At 41.9% G+C, this 23,898-nt stretch overlaps 1 protein-coding gene and 1 non-coding gene across 3 annotated transcripts; one reads left to right on the top strand and one right to left on the bottom strand.

Moving 5' to 3' along the window:
- Window positions 1–6,055: 6,055 nt before the first annotated feature.
- Window positions 6,056–6,110, bottom strand: LOC123729612 (U7 small nuclear RNA). Its single transcript, XR_006761259.1, has one exon. It is a non-coding gene; the product is annotated as a U7 small nuclear RNA (small nuclear RNA).
- A 1,554-nt stretch (window positions 6,111–7,664) lies between these two features.
- On the top strand, window positions 7,665–23,063 carry LOC106582163 (syntaxin-19). Of its 2 annotated transcripts, none has more exons than XM_014164966.3 (5): window positions 7,665–8,045; window positions 17,819–18,085; window positions 19,856–20,092; window positions 20,398–20,610; window positions 20,845–23,063. In XM_014164966.3, the coding sequence occupies exons 2-5, from the start codon at window positions 17,855–17,857 to the stop codon at window positions 21,067–21,069; spliced, it is 906 nt and encodes a 301-aa protein (XP_014020441.1). In that variant the 5' UTR covers window positions 7,665–8,045; window positions 17,819–17,854; the 3' UTR covers window positions 21,070–23,063. The 2 variants fall into 2 exon arrangements, with proteins under 2 accessions (XP_014020441.1, XP_014020440.1); XM_014164965.3 differs by having other exon boundaries at window positions 17,805–18,085.
- The last annotated feature ends 835 nt before the right edge of the window (window positions 23,064–23,898 follow it).

Below are 23,898 nucleotides of genomic sequence, written 5' to 3'. Positions count from 1 at the left end.
CTTGGGATGGGAATGAAGGGCATCATCCAAGACAAACTCTGAGAAACAGACAGACAGACAGACAAAGGTAACAGGAGCAAGTGGAAACACTTCCATCTTCAGGCTGATACCGCTCGCAATGTCTTTCTTTGTTTCTCTCTCTTTCTTTTGCTTTGTTTATATGTTTCTCCTGCACCCCATTTCTCTCTCTGTCTCTCTCTCTTTCACTCTCACTTTCCCTGTCGCTCTCTTTCTCTCGCTCTCTATCTCTCAGGTGATTGTTAGTATAGAAGTAATAGGTATTATAGCTCCTATGGGAAATACAGTATTATGACTGTTCTCATCACACTCTAGCTCAGAGAAAACGAAGAGAGAATAATACTGCTATTCTTCAGGAGTGAAAGAGTATTGACCTGTTAAGGACAGCAAAGGGAGTTTCCCCACTGGGCAAAAACTAGTGGAATCAACCTTGGTTCCACGTCATTTTAACAAAAAACTGTGATGACGTTGAATCAACGTGGAAAACGGATTCGATTTGCAAAAAGTCATCAACGTAAGGGAATTGAGTCTTGTTTTCACAAAACTTTTAACCTAAATTCAATGTCATGGTGACATTTTTTTTTTTTTTGATTTCATATTGAATTCACGTTTGTTGACAACTCAAATGTAAATCAAGAATAGATGTTCAACTGACGTCTGTGCCCAGTGGGTCCCTGCATGCTCAGCAGAGATACACAAAGACAGGATACTCGTCTCCAGTTCACACAAGAAACCTCACGGGGCCTCAACAAAGAGCAGTTTCACAGTCCAGCAGCCCCATCTGCAGGCTAAGCACAACACAATGAATATTCACAACGTTCTGCTGGACTTCACAACACATTCAAGAGAGAAACGGAGGGAGAAGAAAGCACAACCACAGAAATATCTTGAAAAACCTACTCAATAAAATGCTAGACACACATGATCTAATCTCATATGCATGTAACTGTATGTGTTCCTGTAAATAATCGGATCATCAACAGGTCGTTTGTTTATTTCTACCAGTGACACATCAACCCCTTTCCCAGGCTAGATTATCTGGCCTATACGTATTTCTGAGTGGTCAGAGCAATGTGCCTGCCTGCCTGGCTGTCCTCTAAGGAAATCCATCCTGTTGCTACTGGAGGAACAGGATGAGGGCACAGGCTTTTTTCCATCTCAATTAGGGGCCTGACGGCACCATTTAGACCAGGGGGATGAAGGACGGCCGGGCATTAGCCACTACAGCCACCCCCGACTGTCACACACACACCAGAGGAAGCACACACACACACACACACACACACACACACACACACACACACACACACACACACACACACACACACACACACACACACACACACACACACACACACACACACACACACACACACACAGAGCCCTCCCGCCTATCTATCCCATCCCCAGCTCTTGTCACAGCCAGAGTCATTCCCATACTATAGATCTGAGGGGCAATGCCACTTACTTGCACAATGGAAATTACTACAACATGCACTGGAAACCAGCTTGCAGAGGCAATGTCACATCTCCCACTTTTAATAGCTGATTCAGTGATGTATTGTGGTGAGGCTGTAATGTTTTGATGTGGATGTAGGTAGATGGGGATTTGATGTGCTGCATACAAAGGCTTGTAAATGAATGAGTGTTTTATGTGGATAAGCAAAGATACATAAACACACACACAGACACACACGCACGTACAGTACGTACACACACTGAGTTTACGAAATATTAGGAACACCTTCTTAATATGTACCCCCTTTTGCCCTCAGAAAAGCATAAATTCATTGGGACATGGACTACAAGGTGTCAAAAGCGTTCCATAGGGATGCTGGCCCATGTTGACTCCAATGCTTCCCACAGTTGTGTCAAGTTGGCTGGATGTCCTTTGCTGAGCAGTTATTGACACACTCAAACCGGTGCGCCTGGCACTTACTACCATACCCCGTTCAAAGGCACTTAAATCTTTTGTCTTGCCTGTTCAACCTCTGAATGGCACACATACCCAATCCATGTCTCAACTGACTCAAGGCTTAAAAATCCTTCTTTAACCTGTCTCTTCATCTACACTAATTGAAGTGGATTTAACAAGTGACATCAATAAGGGATCATAGCTGGATTCATCTGATCAGTCTATGTCAGTGTACGCACCTACATGTGACCACTCTGAGAAGTATTGAGATGGTTCTCCCTCTCTGTATATGTTTGTGTAGTGGGCCGGTGTTTATATAGGTGTACAGTGGTTCTTCCTTTAAATGTTGCGGTGTACTGCAGCACAGCTTGCAGGGTGCCGCAGAATTCTAAGGCACGTTATTAAAGTGTCAGCCATTGTTGCCAGAATGACACAATTTAACACAACATGCCACCCTCTACCACAAACGGTTGCGCCATAAGCTCCAAACTCGTAAAGGAAGAACCACTGTGTATATATAGGTTTATATAGAGGTGTATATAGAGGTGTAGATATACATTATCAGAATTGAAAGTTTTTTTTTTTGTTTACAGAAATGTACCTCTTCATGTGATTGTTTATTCATTCTCTTCAGATCCTGGTCCACAGCAGCAGGGAGAGATGGAGATCTTTATCACAAGCACACAGATAGAGCAGAGGCTGGAGTTTGTGTGTTTACTCTGCTTTTAATCTGCTTGTGGACCTTTCTCTCCCCAGGTGAACACAAATCACACAGCCAGAGGGTTTACCTCACAAAATATCTGCATAGGTTATCCAGTGCTTTGAGTCTGAGTGTGTGGTATGGCTGTAAGGTGTATGGGTCAGTGACACAGTTACTGGTTCTGCTGATAGCGGGAAGTACAGTCAGGTGGACTCAGGTGGAATATGAGGGAGAAGGTCTACTGGGGACAGAGCTGTATAAAGGTTCCTGTTCCACCCCTACTGTGGAGATGCAACACTCTACACTGGGGACCAATATAGACCTGGGATGCCAGGTGTGTGCACTCACTTGGCAATCAGCCACGTTAACTGTTCAGCAAAGTGCCAGGGAGAAATGCTAACAAGCAGGATTGCAGGTGGCCCTCCAGGACTGTAGCCTCTGAAGACTGCAGCTCTTCACCCTGATCTGAACTGTAGAATTAGAGCAGGAAATAACTTTGTCTACTAGACATTTACAGTGAAGATATCCATCAGTACTGCCCTGTAGGAGCCATAAATGTAGAACTCACTGATGTAGTCTATTCGCAATGGAGTCCAATGGTACTTCAGGGTAGTTACAGCCACAATCTACTGTATGTCTATGACTTTCAGGTGGACTACATAAAGAATAACCTCCATCTGTCACTAGAGGACAATGAGCTCCAGGTTTACTGTACACTAAGTGCTTGGGTAAACAGTACTGAAGGATAGGCAACTTCAGTTCTCCTTCTGGTTTTACTATAGCTTCTAACAATCTACCAAACATAACATTAACATGGCAGAGAGTCTTTATTGCCAGTTTGGACCTTTAGACTGGAGGGAGACTGAGGTGACTGGCTCCATCATAGAAGTACTACATAGGCCTGACTTTCTGGCACACTGTTCTACAGATCACTAACTTTTCTGGAGAAACAGAGATACAGATCACTCACTTCTCTGGAGAAACAGATCACTCACTTCTCTGGAGAAACAGAGATACAGATCACTCACTTCTCTGGAGAAACAGAGATACAGATCACTCACTTCTCTGGAGAAACAGAGATACAGATCACACCTCTCTGGAGAAACAGATCACTCACTTCTCTGGAGAAACAGAGATACAGATCACACCTCTCTGGAGAAACAGATCACTCACTTCTCTGGAGAAACAGAGATACAGATCACTCACTTCTCTGGAGAAACAGATCACTCACTTCTCTGGAGAAACAGAGATACAGATCACTCACCTCTCTGGAGAAACAGATCACTCACTTCTCTGGAGAAACAGAGATACAGATCACTCACCTCTCTGGAGAAACAGAGATACAGATCACTCACCTCTCTGGAGAAACAGAGATACAGATCACTCACTTCTCTGGAGAAACAGAGATACAGATCACTCACCTCTCTGGAGAAACAGAGATACAGATCACTAACCTTTCTGGAGAAACAGAGATACAGATCCCTCACTTCTCTGGAGAAACAGAGATACAGATCACTCACTTCTCTGGAGAAACAGATCACTCACTTCTCTGGAGAAACAGAGATACAGATCACTCACTTCTCTGGAGAAACAGAGATACAGATCACTCACCTCTCTGGAGAAACAGAGATACAGATCACTCACCTCTCTGGAGAAACAGAGATACAGATCACTCACTTCTCTGGAGAAACAGAGATACAGATCACTCACTTCTCTGGAGAAACAGAGATACAGATCACTCACCTCTCTGGAGAAACAGATCACTCACTTCTCTGGAGAAACAGAGATAAAGATCACTCACTTCTCTGGAGAAACAGAGACACGTAACATGTTCACTAGGGATGAACCACTTTGTTACGGATTCCTGCCGTACTGCTGCTCATTCCGTGCACCAGTTCCGTAAGTCTACGTCACCGGCCTTTAGGCATCACTGAACTGTCTCATTACGCACACCTGATTCCATTTCCCCTAATTAGTAATTGTATATATGTGCCCTCTGTTCACCATTGTCTTGTGGGTTATTGTTCCTATGTCCGTTGGTCTTGTGATTACCTGTGCTTTGTTGTTTCGGCTTTCGTGCTGCGTGTATTGTGTACTCGTTATTACGGGTCTCGTCCCATGTATTGTTGTGCGGGTCTTTTCCTGTGTATTGTTGTTCACTTGTTATTACGGGTCTCGTCCTGTGTATTTATTAGAAGTATAACCTCGCTCTTTTGTTTAGGTTACATCCCTGTGTTTTTGTATACGTGTTTGTTTTGGGCTTCGTCCCCGTGCCTTTCATGGCATGTTGTATTTTTGGGTGGAGTATTAAAACCCGTTATTATGTATTCCTGTGCCTGTCTCCAATCATTAAACAACGTGACACTTTCGGTACATCATGATTAACTGGTGTTCTGTTTGATAAAGATCTGCAGTTGATGGCATTTCCTAAAGATGTTTATCCCTTTTATTTTCTGCCAGCTGATTGAACTTAGCTCACTTCCTCATCCATGCAAGGAGGTATTCTGTTGACAGCGGGATGAATCAGGGCCCCCTCTTTAGCAAATTCTCTTGATCTATTTTCCTTTCTCATTTTCTCCACATTTCACTTCTTTCCTCTCCTCCTCACCCAGCGTCTCCATCCTCTGCTCCCTCAGTCTCTCCTCCGATGTACACACAGACATGCAGAAATATTGATTACAACAGACTGACAGGGAACACACCATAAGTCTGAGTTACAGTAAATACCAGATCAAGGGTCAAATCTCCCCAGACTGGCAGATAGACTCTAGAATGGATTGATGAGAGTATTCCCAGGGTTACAATGTTTGATTGAATAAGAGTTTGCAGAGTTGGTAGAATTCTAGGGGAGTTTAGGCCTTTGGTCCTGGGTTCAAGAGAGGCGGTGAATTATGTCCTGGCTGTTAGGCAGTGTGGGACCAAAAACAAAAAAACAATTCCTATCCACAGGCCCTATGCACTTGTTGAGATCCATTTAATAGGGGTATTCAAAACCCTATCAAAGGGCGAAAGGGACCAAGTAACTACCATGCTGTTTTTCAGAACAGGGCCAGAGAGTGATTCTGTTTTCTACAGTGCCCACATGAAAAAAACACTATAGTATACAATGGTATAAATAGTAATAGTAGTATTCACTGTAGTGTTTTTGCTGACTTTACTGTAGTATTCACTAAAGTCCGCAAAAAACACTACAGTGGACACTGTAGTATTTACTGTATTATTTACTGCAGTATACTGTAGTATTTACAGTTAACTACAGTATAAATAAGTTAGCAAAAGAAAACAGACAGTAATATACTATTGTAATTAATGTAGTGTTTTTGTGGACTGTACTATACTGTAGTATTTGCTGTAGTGTTTTTGCAGACATTACTGTAGTATTTGCTATAGTATTTTTGTTTTATTATCTTTGACATAGAAGTGGAGGCTTCCTCCTTCAGGAAACCTACTGGAGAAATACTAAAAGAACATATTTTCCCAAACCGGTAGGTAGGTAGAACCGGGGTCTGGACGGATAGTTAAAAGCTTCTGCTCTTTTCTATAACCAGTAGGGAACACAATATATGGTGTATACTTGGCATGTAGGTTTCTCACTTATGGGTGGCACAAACTGTGATATGGCAGAGGGAAATGGGCAGTATTTATTTACTATAGTGAAAAAGTGTATTTGCGGACAGTGCTTTTTTTTGCAGGTAATAGTATGGTATATACTATAGTATATTACAGTATACTACAACATTCTATAGTAAGTCCTACACATGATCGAGTGATACTACAGTGTGTGGTATAGTATTCTACAGTATACTACAGTTTACTATAGATTTCTAGCGTGCTATCTCTTCTCTTTTTCTCTTGTTCTCCTCTCTGGCCCTCTTATGTACTGTATCCATCTGCACACGCTCATTAATAGCCTTATAATCATGGAATATGTAGTCCAGTAGCCATTCTACTGCCTCGCTGATGGACTTACCCAGGGTCTTCCCTGAGCCAAGCACAGCTGAGCACAACTTCTACAAGAACAACACAAGGGCATGTTCCTGTTACAGACATTCTGAGCTGGCCTTTAGCCTTCAACCATATATGCTATGGCATGAGACACTGACAATGAGGCAGCGACATTGGTGTCTGTTGACCAGTTCCTCCAGAGAGAGATGGTGTATCAGCTCCACCTCTCCCAGAGCCCCAGACAGGTCCTGCTTATTGGCAAGCCTATGAGTGAGAGCGTGAGAGAAAGCGAGAGAGCGAGAGAGCGAGAGAGAGAGAGAGCGAGAGAGAGAGAGAGCGAGAGAGAGAGATGGGTCAGGTAACGCAAATCAGGTCTCGGTTGTGGGCCGTTATCCACTCTCTCTCTTAGTGCTGACAGATGAATATGGCACACCTGACAACACACATGTCACAATATTATTTTGTTGTCATAACATCTACACATTAGGCAATGAGTCATTCAGCCAGTTAAAGCAGATGAATACCCCTGTTTAGTATAAGCAGGTAATTATAATTCTGCTTTATTTTGTCTTACTGTTGGTTGACATTCCATCCTCCACCCTGTGCTGGTTATGAATCACATACACATATGGCTTTCATCCAGCAAAAACATTCAGTGTTGGTAAGTGTTTTATTTTAGGTAACCATCTTTTTGATGACAACTGTTCTACACTCTTCAAACAGCCGTTCTAAGGGTGTAGAGTAGGACCATGTCCCTTCCCTCCTAAAACGTTCCTGGAATTTCGGGACTTGTCAGAAACAATTTGCCAGCTATGCTCAGTAAAGCCGCTGGAGCCTGAGAAACACAATAGGGCCAGACCAGGGGCTTAGCTGGCAGGCTGCACCATTACACATAGAAATGGAATGTATAGAGCTAAAACAACTTATACTATACCTCTCAGAGTCATTGCTGTTCTACACATTACAGCTCTATTTGTTCTGTGATGAGGCTCCCTGTTGTTTGAGCAGCTCCTGGGGTAGAGTAGGAGTTGGAGTTGTCCCTATGTGTTCTCCCTTCTCCCACTGACTTCATATCCTTCCCTTTCTTCAGATAGGCTAATCAGTTTCTCTCCCATTGGCCACAGAGAGTTCTACTTGAGAGAACGGGTGTGGCCAGACTGGCAGAACCAGATTTTCTGGGAAGTGAAGTTATTCCTCTGTTATAGCAGTTTTCTGGCTAACTGCTAACATAGAGGAAAACTAACAGAACAGGCACACCTGTGTCCTACAGCTAACAGGTCTTTGAAGTGGAGGGCTAAGAAGATGCCATGAGGATTATGTTCAGGAGGATGGGATATACATGTTGTTAACTTTATTGATACTTTATGGAGAAATCCACTCTCCATGGCTTGGCTCAAGTGGCAGTTACATTCCTGGTCGAGTATAAAGGGTAGTTTCTAAGCCTCAAGGACTACTAACTACAACAAGGTAAATAGAACACCTCACGCCTTCCTGCTTCTGGTAAGGCTTTCCAATAGATGTTGGAACATTGCTGCAGGGACTTGCTTCCATTCAGCCACAAGATCATTAGTGAGGTCAGGCACTGATGTTAGGTGATTAGGCCTGGTTCGCAGTCAGCATTCCAATTCATCCCAAAGGTGTTCGATGGGGTTGAGGTCAGGCTCTTTGCAGATCAGTCAAGTTCTTCCACAATGATCTCGACAAACCCTTTCTGTACGGACCTCGCTTTGTGCATGGGGGCATTATCATGCTGAAACAGGAAAGGGCCTTCCCCAAACTGTTGCCACCAAGTTGGAAGCATAGGATCATCTAGAATGGCATTGCATGCTGTAGCGTTAAGATTTCCCTTCACATAAACTAAGGGGCCTAGCCCAAACCAGAAAAAAAATCTCCAGACCCTTATTCCTCCTTCACCAAACTTTACAGTCGGCACTATGCATTGGGGTAGGTAGCGTTCTCCTGGCATCCGCCAAACCCAGATTTGTCCGTTGGTGAAGCGTGATTCATCATTTCAGAGTCCAATGGCGGCGAGGTTTACACCAATCCAGCCGACGCTTGGCATAGCACATTTTGATCTTAGGCTTGTGTGGCTGCTCAGCCATGGAAACCCATTTCATGAAGCTCTCAATGAACAGTTATTGTGCTGAAGTTGCTTCCATACCTCGGTAGTGAGTGTTGCAACCGAGGAGAGATGATTTTTACACGCTGCGCGCTTCAGCTCTCGCCGGTCTCGTTCCATGAGCTTGTGTGGCCTACCACTTTGCGGCTGAGCCATTGTTGTTCCTAGATGTTTCCACTTCACAATAACAGCACTTACAGTTGACCGGGGCAGCTCTAGCAGGGGAGACATTTTATGAACTGACTTTGTTGGAAATGTGGCATCCTATGACGGTGCCAACTTGAAAGTCACTGAGCTCTTCAGTACGGGCCATTCTACTGCCAATGTTTGTCTGTGGAGATTGCATGGCTGTGTGCTCGATTTTATACACCTTGTCAGCAACGGTGTGGCTGAAATAGCTGAATTTACAAATTTGAAGGGGTGTCCACACTGTATTTTCTTAAGTGTACCATGGGTATCACCCCCCTTGGATTTTTTCACATTTTGTTGCATTACAAAGTGGGATTGAAATGAATTTAACTGTGTTTTAAAAAATGTTTTATAAAAAACTAAAACACTAATATACCTTGATTAAATAAGTATTCACCCCACTGAGTCGAAAGAAACGCTTTTGGCAGCAATTACAGCTTGTGTTGGATTAGCCCAAAACATAAGGCTTTGCGTTTAGGCCAAATAGTTTATTCCTTTGCCATGTTTTTTTTACAGTATTACTTTAGTACCTTGTTGCATTCAGGATGCATGTTTTAGAATATTTTGATTCTGTATATATGAAATCTTCTTTTCACTCTGTCATTTAGGTCGCTATTTTGGAGTTACTACAATATTGTTGATCCATCCCGTCACAGCCATTGAACTCTGTAGCTGTTTTAAAGTCACCAATGGCCTCATGGTGACATCCCTGAACAGTTTCCTTCCTGTCCTGCAGCGACTGTATCTTTGTTTTGTCTAGTCAGTTTAATACATCATCCACAGCATAATTATTAATTTGACCATGCTTAGAAATAGATATTCAATGTCTGATTTGTTATTGTTACCCATCTACCAACCACTGCCTTTCTTTATGAGGCTTTTGAAAAGCTTCCTGGTCTATTTAGTTGAATCTGTGCTTGAAATTCAATACTTGACTAAGATGACTAATACTTTACAGATGTTGTATGTATTGGAGACAGAAGAAGGGCTAGTCATTTAAAAATCATGTCAAACCTTATTATTTCACACAGAGTGAATACATGTAATTTATTATGTGATTTGTAAGACAATAAATACTCCTGAACTAATTTAGGCTTGCCTAAACAAAAGAGGTGAATCACTTTGCAACAACTATATTTGAGTTATAACACTTTTATTAATTTGCTAACATTTGTAGAATTTTCTTTTCACTTTGACATTATGGAGTATTTTGTGTAGATCAATGACAAAAACTCACAACTAAATCCATTTCAATCCCACTTTGTCACGCAACAAAATCCAAATGGGGTGAATACTTATGTAACCCACTGTATACTATTACTCTGTCAGATGAATTCAAGGTTCTCAAGAACACAAAAAGGTGGGCTTCAATGTTAATTCATTTGTTATGATCTCAGTTGTTTTGACAAAAGAGGACATTTCTTCTTCCAATTCACCTCAACAGAGCAGCTGCATTATGCTGACAAATGAATGTCAACAGTTCGTTCCGTCAAACTCTGTGACAGTTGAACAGATGGAAATTTGGAAAGCAGTCAGAGAACATATCAAACCATAACAACATTCAGACAGAGGCCCTGGTTTTCAGGCGACATCTCACATTGCTCTAGAATCGGTTGAGTAATGTTTGAATCATAGAGTTACAATGACCAGAACGGACAGGCCTTTGCTTGGGCTATGGCAGGTAAAGTCAATGACCGACCATTAAAAGTTGACTTGAATGGAAATGTATGATCTAGTCGTTGTAATTCTACAGTTTTAATTAATGTGACATCCTGCCTAGAGAATGTCAGAGGTCTGTTGTGTTAGAATAGGCCTCCCACTTTAGCACTGCTGCCGTTTAAAAGCACAGAGAACAATGACCACACTTACATTCATAAGCCCTGTCTATGAGGAGATTGTAATGGCTACACCACACAAACACATACACACAGCTTCATTTTTGTAATCCATCCAGTAATTGGATAGTCTGTGATTCCTCTACTACATTTCATTCAAAACACACATTCTGTTCACTCCACCTGTCACGGCTGTCGAAAGGATCGGACCAAAGTGCAGCGTGGTTGTAGTTCCACATTTTATTACATCCGTGAAACTTTTGCAATACACAAAATAACTGCATTTACAAAAACAACAAACCGTGACGCAGAGAGAAAACAAACACTACTCAAAAGATAATCACCCACTAAACCCAGGAAGAAAAACCCCTACTTAAATATGATCTCCAATTAGAGACAACGAGGACCAGCTGCCTCCAATTGGAGATCAACCCAAAAAACAACAACATAGAAATAGAAAAACTAGAACTTAAACATAGAAATACAAAACATAGAAAAACATAAACACCCCCGTCAAGCCCTGACCTACTCTACCATAAAAAAGAACATCTTACTATGGTCAGGACGTGACACCACCCTACCAAACGGTTCAGGCCCAGCTAGCACATTTGGTTCCTTCAAAGTTGTGGGAATGTACGTTTTTGGTTTCCCATTGGTTGGGAATGAAGCCATACATTTCCTGACCGGTAAAACAGATTTTCTTTTTTTTTTACATTCTGAGAAAGGAAGTGAAAATGTCGCCTGTTCAGTGAATGTTCATTTTTAGAATGTTTTACTACGGTTCTTTGAAAGTTTTCCTGGTAGGTTTTATTAAGGGAAAATCTAGGTTATTTGGGGATTTTTTAATAACTTTCTTAAAAACTTTCACTGAATGTTTCAATAAGAATTTTAATAACATTACTAGCTTAGTTTAACTGTTTTGAACTCAAAACACAGATAGGACACATGGAAATGCATGTGCTTAGGCATTAATCATGGAATTAGTCCACCATGCCACCAGGCTGGAGCAGGCATGCTATGTTTATTTATGCATACAAAACTGTTCATTTTTGTCTTTACAAACAGACCCCATTTCAAAGGAAACAAGCACTCATTAAGATCAACACACTTAACAAGATGGGGGATAGAGAAAGTTTTGTTGATGCTGAGAACGGAATGTAAACTGAACAAAAATATAAATGCAACACGTAACAATTTCATTGATTTTAATGAGACACAGTTCATATGAGGAAATCCCTCGATTGAAATAAATTCATTAGTCCCCAAATCTATGCATTTCACATGACTGGGAATACAGAAATGCATATGTTGGTCACAGATACCTTAAAAAATAATAGGCCTCACAATGGGCCTTAGGATCTCGTCACAGTGTTTTTGTGCATTCCAATTGCCATCGATAAAATGCTATTGTGTTCGTTGTCCGTAGCTTATGCCTAGCCATACCATAACCGCACCACCATTATGGGGCACTCTGTTCACAATGTTGACATCAGCAAACCACTGATGCCATACACGTGGTCTGTGGTTGTGAGGCCGGTTGGACGTACTGCCAAATTCTCTAAAACGACCTTGGAGGCAGCTCTGGTGGACATTTCTGCAGTCAGCATTCCAATTGCACGCTCCCTCAAAACTTGAGACATCTGTGGCATTGTGTTGAGTGGCCTTTTATTGTCTCCAGCACAAGGTGCACCTGTGTAATGATCATTCTGTTAAAAACGATTCTTGATATGCCACACCTGTCAGGTGGATGGATTATTAAATCTAACCATGTTTGAACTGTTAAGAAACGTTCTGTTATTCCTTGTGTAGTCTTAACATTCTGTATACTCCCCTTGTCCTGAGGGTCAAAAATGACCCGCCTTCATTAAACCTCCAAAATAAAGCAGCTTAATTGAATTATAAACCCCAAATCTATTTTGCATGAAGAAACAACCTGTCATTCAGCACAAACTTTGTGAATATCTGTGTTTTCCCTCTTCACAATGCAGAAAGACTGCATTTAATCAGTGGACCCTAATCGTTTTTATTGCAACACACCTGTCATAATTGTTTTCTTTACTAAAGTAGAGGTTTATTATTATTATTGCTAAAGGTACTGCATGGATGTAAACATACATTTTTTTGAAAGAGATAGCACTTGTATAGCTTAAGAAAGTAGCAGAAATGTGCTGAATTTAGTTTTGAATGCATTTCTTTGAAGGGAAACAATAACAGTCAAACTTTTTTGGCAACATAGTGATATATTCTTATATACTGTACAATGAGGAATTCAACTACAAAATACTAGTCTTCTCCCATTTTCTTTAACCATTGCCCCCACCCACAAGGTGTATAAACAACAACAATAATTAAGAATAAAATAAGATAATAGATCCAAAACAAAAATATGAAGAACATAAATCAATCAACTCTAATTAGCACATGTAGGACAGTATGCAAATGTGTGTGCATGGACTTTGCAGATGTATTTGTCACATGTGCAGCACATAGTATTTGTTTTCCAGTCCTTCTTTGGGGGAAAGAATTGCCTGCCCCAGCTGCAGCCTCAGGTGGATCATGACAAGATTCAGCCCCCTGAACAGCTTTCACAAGCGCTGCAGAGACTGCTGTGCGTGGGAGGCGCTCCCTTCTTTGAGTGTGTGGGGTTGCAAGTGCCTTTCCCAGCTGCTCCAGGAACACCCTCCTCTTGTTCCGCTTATCAGGCATCCAGGTAGGGTTGCTCTTGTTCCATATGACGAAGGCATTGTATGAGGACACTTCAATGATGTTATGGAAGATGACCAGGGCCAGCGGGCAGTCATCCTCCTGCAGCTGTAAGGTCCAATCACCTTGTCCAAGTTGTCCACACCTTGTTTGTTGTGGTTGTAGTCCAGGATGATGGCTGGCTTCCTGTCCTCACGATCACTGATCTCAGTCGTTTTGTGCAGTGTGCTCAGAAGGACCACATTTTTATTCCTCTTTGGGAGGTAAGAAACTAGAGTGGTGGTGGGGGTGAAGGCAAACTTTGATGAGAAGGCCTCTCTCCCCCTTGTTGTGAGGAGTGCAGGAGGGAGCTCAGGCTTGTCGTTTATAACTGTGCCAACCATGGTGAACTTCCTCTTCAAGAGCTGCTGACTGAGTTCAATCAGTAGCACACATAATCTCAATTTCTCATTGTGTGTGTGTATGTCTTTGTGGTTTTTGTGGTGTGTAAATTATTTTATAACTGCCGGGTCAAAAATGACCCTAAGACAATCTTTGTACCCTGGTGCTGTACAGCTTTCAAGGAAATATGAACAAAGGCGATGTTTCACTTTTTCTAATGTTGGGGTCACTCTAGGAAAAGTCATCAAATTTGAAGTTGAAAAAATATCAATAAGGGGATTTTCTCTGCTGTTAACCTGTTATGGCTAGGGGGCAGTATTTTCACGGCTGGATAAAAAACGTACCCGATTTAATCTGGTTACTACTCCTGCCCAGTAACTAGAATATGCATATAATTATTGGCTTTGGATAGAAAACACCCTAAAGTTTCTAAAACTGTTTGAATGGTGTCTGTGAGTATAACAGAACTCATATGGCAGGCAAAAACCTGAGAAGATTTCATGCAGGAAGTGGCCTGTCTGACAAGGTGTCGTTCTTCTTGTCTCTGTTTATTGAAGTGTGAGGATCTTAGCTGTCCCGTGACACTTCCTACGGCTGCCATAGGGTCTCAGAAGGCGGCAAAATACTGAATCGTGGCTTTGCAGGCTCTGGCTCAAAAAAAGTAGCGAGTTTGGGTAGTGGCTGGTTACAGTACTGTGAGACTCAGGCTCGTGCCCGCGTCGACCGAAAGCTTTGTTTTCTTTCCTCTGTTTAGCTAAATGGACATTCCCGGTCGGAATATTATCGCTTTTTTACGAGAAAAATGGCATAAAAATGGATTTAAACAGCGCTTGACATGCTTCGAAGTACGGTAATGGAATATTTAGATTTTTTTGGTCACGAATTGCGCCATGCGCGCGACCCTGATTTACCATTTCGGATAGTGTCTGGGACGCACGAACAAAACGCCGCTATTCGGATATAACGATGGATTATTTTGGACCAAACCAACATTTGTTATTGAAGTAGCAGTCCTGGGAGTGCATTCTGACGAGGACAACAAAAGGTAATCAAACTTTTATAATAGTAAATCTGATATTGGTGAGTGCTAAACTTGCCGGGTGTCTAAATAGCTAGCCCGTGATGGCTGGGCTATGTACTTAGAATATTGCAAAATGTGCTTTCACCAAAAAGCTATTTTAAAATCAGACATATCGAGTGCATAGAGGAGTTCTGTATCTATAATTCTTAAAATAATTGTTATGCTTTTTGTGAACGTTTATCGTGAGTAATTTAGTAAATTGTTAGTGAATTCCCCGGAAGTTTGCGGGGGGGGGGTATGCTAGTTCTGAACGTCACATGCTAATGTAAAAAGCTGTTTTTTGATATAAATATGAACTTGATTGAACAAAACATGCATGTATTGTATAACATAATGTCCTAGGTGTGTCATCTGATGAAGATCATCAAAGGTTAGTGCTGCATTTAGCTGTCTTCTGGGTTTTTGTGACATTATATGCTAGCTTGAAAAATGGGTGTCTGATTATTTCTGGCTTGGTACTCTGCTGACATAATCTAATGTTTTGCTTTCGCTGTAAAGCCTTTTTGAAATTGGACAGTGTGGTTAGATAAAGGAGAGTATTGTCTTTAAAATGCTGTGAAATAGTCATATGTTTGAAAAATTGAAGTTTTTGTATTTTTGAGGAATTTGTAATTCGCGCCACGCCTATCATTGGATATTGGAGCAGGTGTTCCGCTAGCGGAACGTCTAGATGTAAGAGGTTAAACATAGTGGCAGGTCAATTTTGACCCCAAAGACAACAATAAGGTTAAATTAATAAAATAACAAAGAAAATACATGTTTTTGTCAAGTTCCTTAAATGTGCTGTGAATGTTCCTAAGTCAAGCAACTATCCTGCACCAATCCCAGAAGGTTTTGTGAAGGCTGTACGCTAAATAACCATAGGACAACCACGCTCTCGCCAAGCTCTAAGAAACAAAGTTCCCAGAACGTTATGTGCTAGCTGGGGGTCCTCCAAACTATCCAGACCCTGCATTAGAAAATAGGAAATGCGGTATATATACGCTTCAGAATAAACTTATGAAACCTACAAACTGTTATAATAATCATAATTTTCTGCTGTCTAGCTGTGTGTGTGTGTGTGTGTGTGTGTGTGTGTGTGTGTGTGTGTGTGTGTGTGTGTGTGTGTGTGTGTGTGTGTGTGTGTGTGTGTGTGTGTGTGTGTGTGTGTGTGTGTGCATGTATTAAAAGGTCACTTCTCTGAGCGCTCTCATTATATCGTTATGTCAGGGAGAAGTACTAGTGAAGGGAAATGGCTTGCAGCAAAAACATAAACAAGAGAACTTCTCATGGGAAGCAAAGCTGAAGTAGATTCACTGGGGCTGCAGATAAACGTTGTGCCCATCCATCTCTCCCTGCCATCCTAAGCCACAAAGACTACTTGTAGCTTAGTGGACCAAAGAGCTTAAGGAATTTCTCAGGAATGTTAATTTTATCTATGCATTAACTATAGAAGAGCTTCTCAGCTAGTACGTAACATTCTGAGAACCATATGTTTCTTAGAGCTCGGTGAGAGCGTGATTATCCTATGTTATTATGATTACAACCTTCACACAACTTTCTGGGAAGGGTGCAGGTTAGTTGGCTTGGGAACATTCTCAGCACTCTTAAGGAATTATGACAAAAAAACGTATTTATTGGTATTTCATTACATTAACAGAAAGTTTCCTAAAAATTCAAACATGGTTACATTTCATTTCAATTTTGGTAATATTTTAGGAACGCTCTCAAACTGGTTTGACATTGGGAATGTTCTCAAATAGTTCAGAGAACATTAAGAAACAACGTTCTTCTATGGGAATTTCAATACTTCAGCCTAACTTTTCCTACAGGTTTGCTCTTGGTTCTATCAACTTGTTCCAAGAACATTAAGGAACCTTCCATCAAAACCACAATAAAACTTTTGTAACTTTCAGATAACATTCTAAGAATGTTATTTAAAAACATAGAGGCCAATCTTCTATTCTAAGCATCAACAAAACTCTCTCTATCCTCAATCTTGATAAGTATGTTCAGGAGTATTGAGCGCGCTAATTAGTTGGCCACATCTGATCTTAATGAGTGTTTGTTTCCTTTGAAATGGGGTCTGTTTCAATAGACTAAAATGAACAGCTTTGTATGCTTAAAAAAAACATGGTATGCTAGTTCCATCCTGGTGGCACAGTAGACCATGGATAAAAACAGAAGGTTAAAGGTTTGAATTTCACTGATGCTGTGTCTTGTCACAAAAAAACAAAAAACCATTTGCGTGATTAATGGCTAAGGAAAAACATTTCCATGTGTCCTATCTGTGCTTCAAAAAAGTTAACCCCAAATATGCTAACAGTGTTTTTGAAAGTTTCAAGGAAGTTATTAAAAAAATGTCTAAATAACCTCAGGGCATTAATAAAACCTAAGATGTTCTCAGAACCTCCCTGCAACCTAAAAATAAGCATTCCCAGTGGATGCAACATTTTCACTTCTTTTCTCATAATGTTTAAAAAATGTTCCATTTTACTTTTCAGGAAACTTATGGATTTGTTCCCACAATCAATGTGAAACCAAAAACATACGTTCCCACAACTTCCAAGAAACCAAATGTGCTAGCAGGGTTGTGATGCTATAAACAAACAAAGTGAAGAGAGACGCGATTCCAGTTCAAAGTGGACACACCAATGTACATATTTACCTCATACGATCTTTGAGTTCTTCATTGTAATGATGATTCATTGGGATGAACAAGAAAGGAAAGGTCACCTGGTAAAAAGTGTTGACTGAAACGGCTTTGTTCAAAACAGTGTTTTGGTCTTCTCTTTAGGCATACCAACAATATTTGGAGAAACCATAAACAGTGCATTCGGAAAGTATTCAGACCCCTTGACTTTTCCATATTTTGCTATGTTACAGCCTTATTCTAAAATTGATTAGGCTCTGTTCTGTGGTGATAACTTTACCAAAAGGCCTCAACTGACAGGTTCGGCTGTCCTCCTGAGGGAACTCCACTCTGACCATGAGGGACCGTCTGGAGGAGCTGCGTCAGAGGGCCCAGGAGTTCCGGGAGGCAAGAAACAAGGCAGATGAGACCCCATTCCCTGAGGAAGACGCTGACCCAGATGATCCAGCGTGGGTTAGTGTCGCCACCCCTCAGCAGGCTGTGGTGTTTGAGGAGGAACCGGTCCTGGACAACTTCCTGTCCGAGGCTCAGTATATCCGCGGTGACATCACTGAGCTAGAGACCGAGGTGAGTGATCTTACATATTCCTCCTAAGAGTGGTATACACCATTCGATCCTCAAAGCCTGCACCTTAGTTGGAATGCAACTTAATGTCCATGAGAATACTGTGATGAATTCCGGAGGTGGAAAGATGCTCTATAAATCCTTGTTGTTCATTTATACACTGCTCAAAAAAATAAAGGGAACACTTAAACAGCACAATGGAACTCCAAGTCAATCACACTTCTGTGAAATCAAACTGTCCACTTAGGAAGCAACACTGATTGACAATAAATTTCACCTGCTGTTGTGCAAATGGAATAGTCAACAGGTGGAAATTATAGGCAATTAGCAAGACACCCCCAATAAAGGAGTGGTTCTGCAGGTGGGGACCACAGACCACTTCTCAGTTCCTATGCTTCCTGGCTGATGTTTTGGTCACTTTTGAATGCTGGCGGTGCTTTCACTCTAGTGGTAGCATGAGACGGAGTCTACAACCCACACAAGTGGCTCAGGTAGTGCATCTCATCCAGGATGGCACATCAATGCGAGCTGTGGCAAGAAGGTTTGCTGTGTCTGTCAGCGTAGTGTCCAGAGCATGGAGGCGCTACCAGGAGACAGGCCAGTACATCAGGAGACGTGGAGGAGGCCGTAGGAGGGCAACAACCCAGCAGCAGGACCGCTACCTCCGCCTTTGTGCAAGGAGGAGCAGGAGGAGCACTGCCAGAGCCCTGCAAAATGACCTCCAGCAGGCCACAAATGTGCATGTGTCTGCTCAAACGGTCAGAAACAGACTCCATGAGGGTGGTATGAGGGCCCGACGTCCACAGGTGGGGGTTGTGCTTACAGCCCAACACCGTGCAGGACGTTTGGCATTTACCAGAGAACACCAAGATTGGCAAATTCGCCACTGGCGCCCTGTGCTCTTCACAGATGAAAGCAGGGTCACACTGAGCACATGTGACAGACGTGACAGAGTCTGGAGACGCCGTGGAGAACGTTCTGCTGCCTGCAACATCCTCCAGCATGACCGGTTTGGCGGTGGGTCATTCATGGTGTGGGGTGGCATTTCTTTGGGGGGCCGCACAGCCCTCCATGTGCTCGCCAGAGGTAGCCTGACTGCCATTAGGTACCGAGATGAGATCCTCAGACCCCTTGTAAGACCATATGCTGGTGCGGTTGGCCCTGGGTTCCTCCTAATGCAAGACAATGCTAGACCTCATGTGGCTGGAGTGTGTCAGCAGTTCCTGCAAGAGGAAGACATTGATGCTATGGACTGGCCCACCCGTTCCCCAGACCTGAATCCAATTGAGCACATCTGGGACATCATGTCTCGCTCCATCCACCAACGCCACGTTGCACCACAGACTGTCCAGGAGTTGGCGGATGCTTTAGTCCAGGTCTGGGAGGAGATCCCTCAGGAGACCATCCGCCACCTCATCAGGAGCATGCCCAGGTGTTGTAAGGAGGTCATACAGGCACGTGGAGGCCACACACACTACTGAGCCTCATTTTGACTTGTTTTAAGGACATTACATCAAAGTTGGATCAGCCTGTAGTGTGGTTTTCCACTTTAATTTTGAGTGTGACTCCAAATCCAGACCTCCATGGGTTGATAAATTGGATTTCCATTGATTATTTTTGTGTGATTTTGTTGCCAGCACATTCAACTATGTAAAGAAAAAAGTATTTAATAAGATTATTTCTTTCATTCAGATCTAGGATGTGTTGTTTAAGTGTTCCCTTTATTTTTTTGAGCAGTATAGTTTGACTGAATCCTCTTCTCCTTCTCCCCAGGTAAAGAAGTTTAGCCAGCAACAAAGGAGCCTGGTGGCAGCCATGCGTCGTTTCAGTGTGATGAAAAAGGAGAGCAGTGTGACGAGGGACATCAAGCTGCAGGCAGAGAGCATCCACAGACGGCTGGACGCCCTCTTCAAGAAGGCACAGAGTTTAGAAGGCCTACAGGGACTAGCTACAGCCACTACACGCATCCAACGCTCCCAACACGCAGCGCTACACAGACGATTCCAGCAGGTCACTCTCCAAAAGTTATTACTCCAAAAGTTATTACTCCAAAACAAAAGTTATTACTCCAAAAGTTATTACTCCAAAACAAAAGTTATTACTCCAAAACAAAAGTTATTACTCCAAAACCTTTTATTTCAATGGTGTTTTTCTGATGTGTTCAATAACACATACACGTTAGCGTAAAAATATTTGTTGGCTTTAGTTTGCACATGGTAGCCTTCTTGAATATCCGCTAGCGCTAGCTCAGCTAACAGTGAACAGAAATGGCTGTTTCTGGTCTAAAGTATTTTTTCCTCTTTTATCACTCCTAGGTGATGCGTTTGTACAACGACTCCATTCTCAGTAAACAGGAGCGGTGTAAACACTTCATCATCCGTCAGCTGGAGGTGTCTGGTCGCGACGTCACCGAGGAGGAAGTGGACGAAATGGTTGCTGCGGGGAAGTGGGAGGTGTTTAACCAGAACCTCCTCAACAATGAACGCATCACACGCTCTAAGCTGTCTGAGATCGAGCAGAGACACAAGGTAAGCGTGATGACATTAACATAGAAAAGTTATGATGAGTAAGAGAATGCGAGACTATGTTCTCTAAGCAAAGAGAAGACTTTGAAAACCCTCAGTAAGGGAGAACTACAGTAGGCCTCGTATGTCTGTGACAGACAAACACTAATGTTGGCTCTAATTTAGACCAATTTCACTGTCCATTCAGACAACTCCTTGACTAATGTTCAGTCCTACTCTGTTCTGTAACTACTATAGGAGCTGGTGAATCTGGAGAGCAACATGAAAGAGCTGAGAGATCTGTTCATGGATGTCTTTATGTTGGTGGAGGAGCAGGGAGACTACATAGACCACATCCAGACCAGCGTAGAGAAGACACAGGACTATGTCACCGTCAGTAACGAGAAGTTTAAAATGGCTGCCAGGTACAAGAAAAAGAACCCTTTGAGGAGGCTGTGCTGCTGTTGCTGCCCCTGGAGGTGATGCACATAGAGGAAAGACTGGAGACTGGAGATGCCCCTAGAGGTTTTTCAGATGGGGAGAGGAAGAATTCTGGTGTGGAGAGTCAACAGGTGGCATTTCACTTATAAGAATCATGGATGCAAAAATCAACTGCTTACAGTGGTCAGAAATCATCCATGAATAATAGGATTCTAAGAGGATGTGCAATTGAAGCAGAGTGGGATTATTTCTCCACTCCTGATGGACTACTGATTAACTCAAGACAGAACACACTTTGAGAACCAGCAAGACTGTTTAACTGGACAGAAGCATTCACAATGTGGAGACAGATTGGATGTTACTTTCATGAATTGTTGTATTACAACTCATGCTAGTTTTTGTATTTACTCAAACTTTGTGTGTATAGACAATACCAGTCAAATGTTTGAACACACCTACTCATTCAAGGGGTTTTCTTTATGCGTACTATTTTCTACATTGTAGAATAATAGTGAAGACATCAAAACTATGAAATAACATGTAGTAAAAAGTGCTAAACAAATCAAAATATATTTTATATTTGAAATTCTTCAAAGTAGCCACCCTTTGCCTTTATTACAGCTTTGCACACTGTTGGCATTCTCTCAACCAGCTTCATGAGGTAGTCACCTGGAATGCATTTCAATTAACGAGTGTGCCTTCTTAGAAGTTAATTTGTCGAATTTCTTTCCTTCTTAATGAGGTTGAGCCAATATTATGGCAAGAACAGCTCAAATAAGCAAAGAGAAATGACAGTCCATCATTATTTTAAGACCTGAGGTCAGTCAATCCAGAAAATGTAAAGAACTTTTAAAGTTTCTTCAAGAGCAATCCCAAAAACCCTCAAGCGCCATGATGAGGAACGCCACAGGAAAGGAAGATCCAGAATTACATCTGCTACAGAGGATAAGTTCATATGAGTTACTAGCCTCAGAAATTGCAGCCCAAATAAATGCTTCACAGAGTTCAAGTAACAGACACATCTCAACATCAACTGTTCAGAGGAGACTGCATGAATCAGGTCTTCATGGTCGAATTGCTGCAAAGAAACCACTACTAAAGGACACCAATAAGAATAAGAGACCTGCTTGGGCCAAGAAACACAGGCAATGGACATTAGACCGGTGGAAATCTGTCCTTTGGTCTGATGAGTCCAAATTTGAGATTTTTGTTTCCAACCGCCGTGTCTTTGTGAGACGCAGAGTAGGTGAACAGATGATCTCCGCATGTGTGGTTTGTGGTTCCCACCATGAAGTATGGAATGGGAGGTGTGATGGTGTGTGGGTGTTTTGCTCATGACACTGTCAGTGATTTATTTAGAATTCAAGGCACACTTAACCAGCATGTCTACCATAGCATTCTGCAGCGATACGCCATCCCATCTGGTTTGCGCTTAGTGGGACTATCATTTGTTTTTCAGATGACCTGGCTTCCACAATCACCAGACCTCCACCCAATTGAGATGGTTTGGGATGAGTTGGAAAAAGCAGCAAATAAGTGCTCAGCATATGTGGAAACTCCTTCAAAACGGTTGGAAAAGCATTCCAGGTGAAGCTGGTTGAGAGAATGCCAAGAGTGTACAAAGCTGTCATCAAGGCAAAGGATGGCTACTTTGAAGAATCTAAAATATAAATATTTGTCTAACACTTTTTTGGTTACTACATGATTCCATATGTGATATTTCATGGTTTTGATGTCTTCACTATTATTCTACAATGTAAGAAAATAGTCAAAATAAAGAAACCCCCTTGATTGAGTAGGCGTGTCTAAACATTTGCCTTGTACTGTACATATGAATGCATTTACCTGTGAGTTTCACTTCAAATCAGGCAGGCTCAATGGAAAATCTGTTATATTTCAAAATCTCATTGTGGATTACGTTATTTCATTGTGGTTATATGTTTGATAACTTTTTATTTTGTTAAGGCCATTTAACATTTCAGAAGATGGCTTTCAGACAAAGACATCAAGATTAAAACTCTGACTGTGAACAAACATCCTGTGTTAGGTGAAACTATGACACATTTCAATGTGTCACTGTGCTTTGTTATAGCAGCAGCAGTGTGGGAGTGTACTTCATTAAATACCGATATGTCTCACAGTGAACACAGGGGAAATGCCCGGTCACAAGTATATGGCCCAGTATGGGGGACACGTTCGTGTGTGTGTTTATCAAGTCCTCAAGAATAGTAAACTAACTAAAATTCAGAGAAGTGGAGATATTTTGACGGTCCTCACTTGTAAAAAGCTATTTTAGGTTTAGGGGTTATGGTTAGAATTAGGGTTTGGGTTAAAATTAGGGTTAGAGGTTAGGGATTAAGGTTAGGGTTAAGGTTAAGGTTAGGGTTAGGGTAAGGGTTAGGGTTAGGGAAAATAGGATTTTGAATGGGAATCAATTGTTGATCCCCAAAATTCTTCACAAGCATAGTGTGTGTGTGTTTGTGTTTGTGTGTGTGTGCGCGCACGCGTCAACAGTGGACCCAGGTGTCTGATGTCAGAGTCTACACAGAGGACAGGGTGTGCATGGACCTGACTGGTAACACAGGTTTAATTAACTGATATCATAGAACAGGATGTGTCTAGATACACACTGCAGGGCACATGGATGATATCAACACATGTAGAAAGGTGGGTCAGCTCTAACACAGCTGAACAGGACACACAATGCTTTCCGAAGGTTTTCAAACCCCTTGACTTTTTCCACATTTTATTACGTTACAGCCTTATTCTAAAATTAATTAAATAGATTTTCTTCCTCATCAATCTACACACAATACTCCATAATGACAAAGCGAAAACAGGTTTTTAGATTTTTTTGCAAATGTATTAAAA

The sequence above is a fragment of the Salmo salar genome, chromosome 21 (genome assembly GCF_965601325.2).
Source record: "Salmo salar chromosome 21, fSalSal1, whole genome shotgun sequence".
Classification (NCBI taxonomy): Eukaryota; Metazoa; Chordata; class Actinopteri; order Salmoniformes; family Salmonidae; genus Salmo; species Salmo salar.
The sequence above is the reverse complement of the archived record's forward strand: the minus strand, read 5'-3'. Positions and strand labels throughout refer to the sequence as shown.

Excerpts from the sequence above, each read along its gene's own strand:
- LOC106582163 (XM_014164966.3), top strand. The coding sequence starts at position 17,855 with ATGAGGGACCGTCTGGAGGAGCTGCGTCAGAGGGCCCAGGAGTTCCGG. Across the intron at positions 20,093-20,397 it reads TACACAGACGATTCCAGCAG|GTGATGCGTTTGTACAACGA; the intron begins GTCACTCTCCAA and ends TATCACTCCTAG. Across the intron at positions 20,611-20,844 it reads AGATCGAGCAGAGACACAAG|GAGCTGGTGAATCTGGAGAG; the intron begins GTAAGCGTGATG and ends TAACTACTATAG.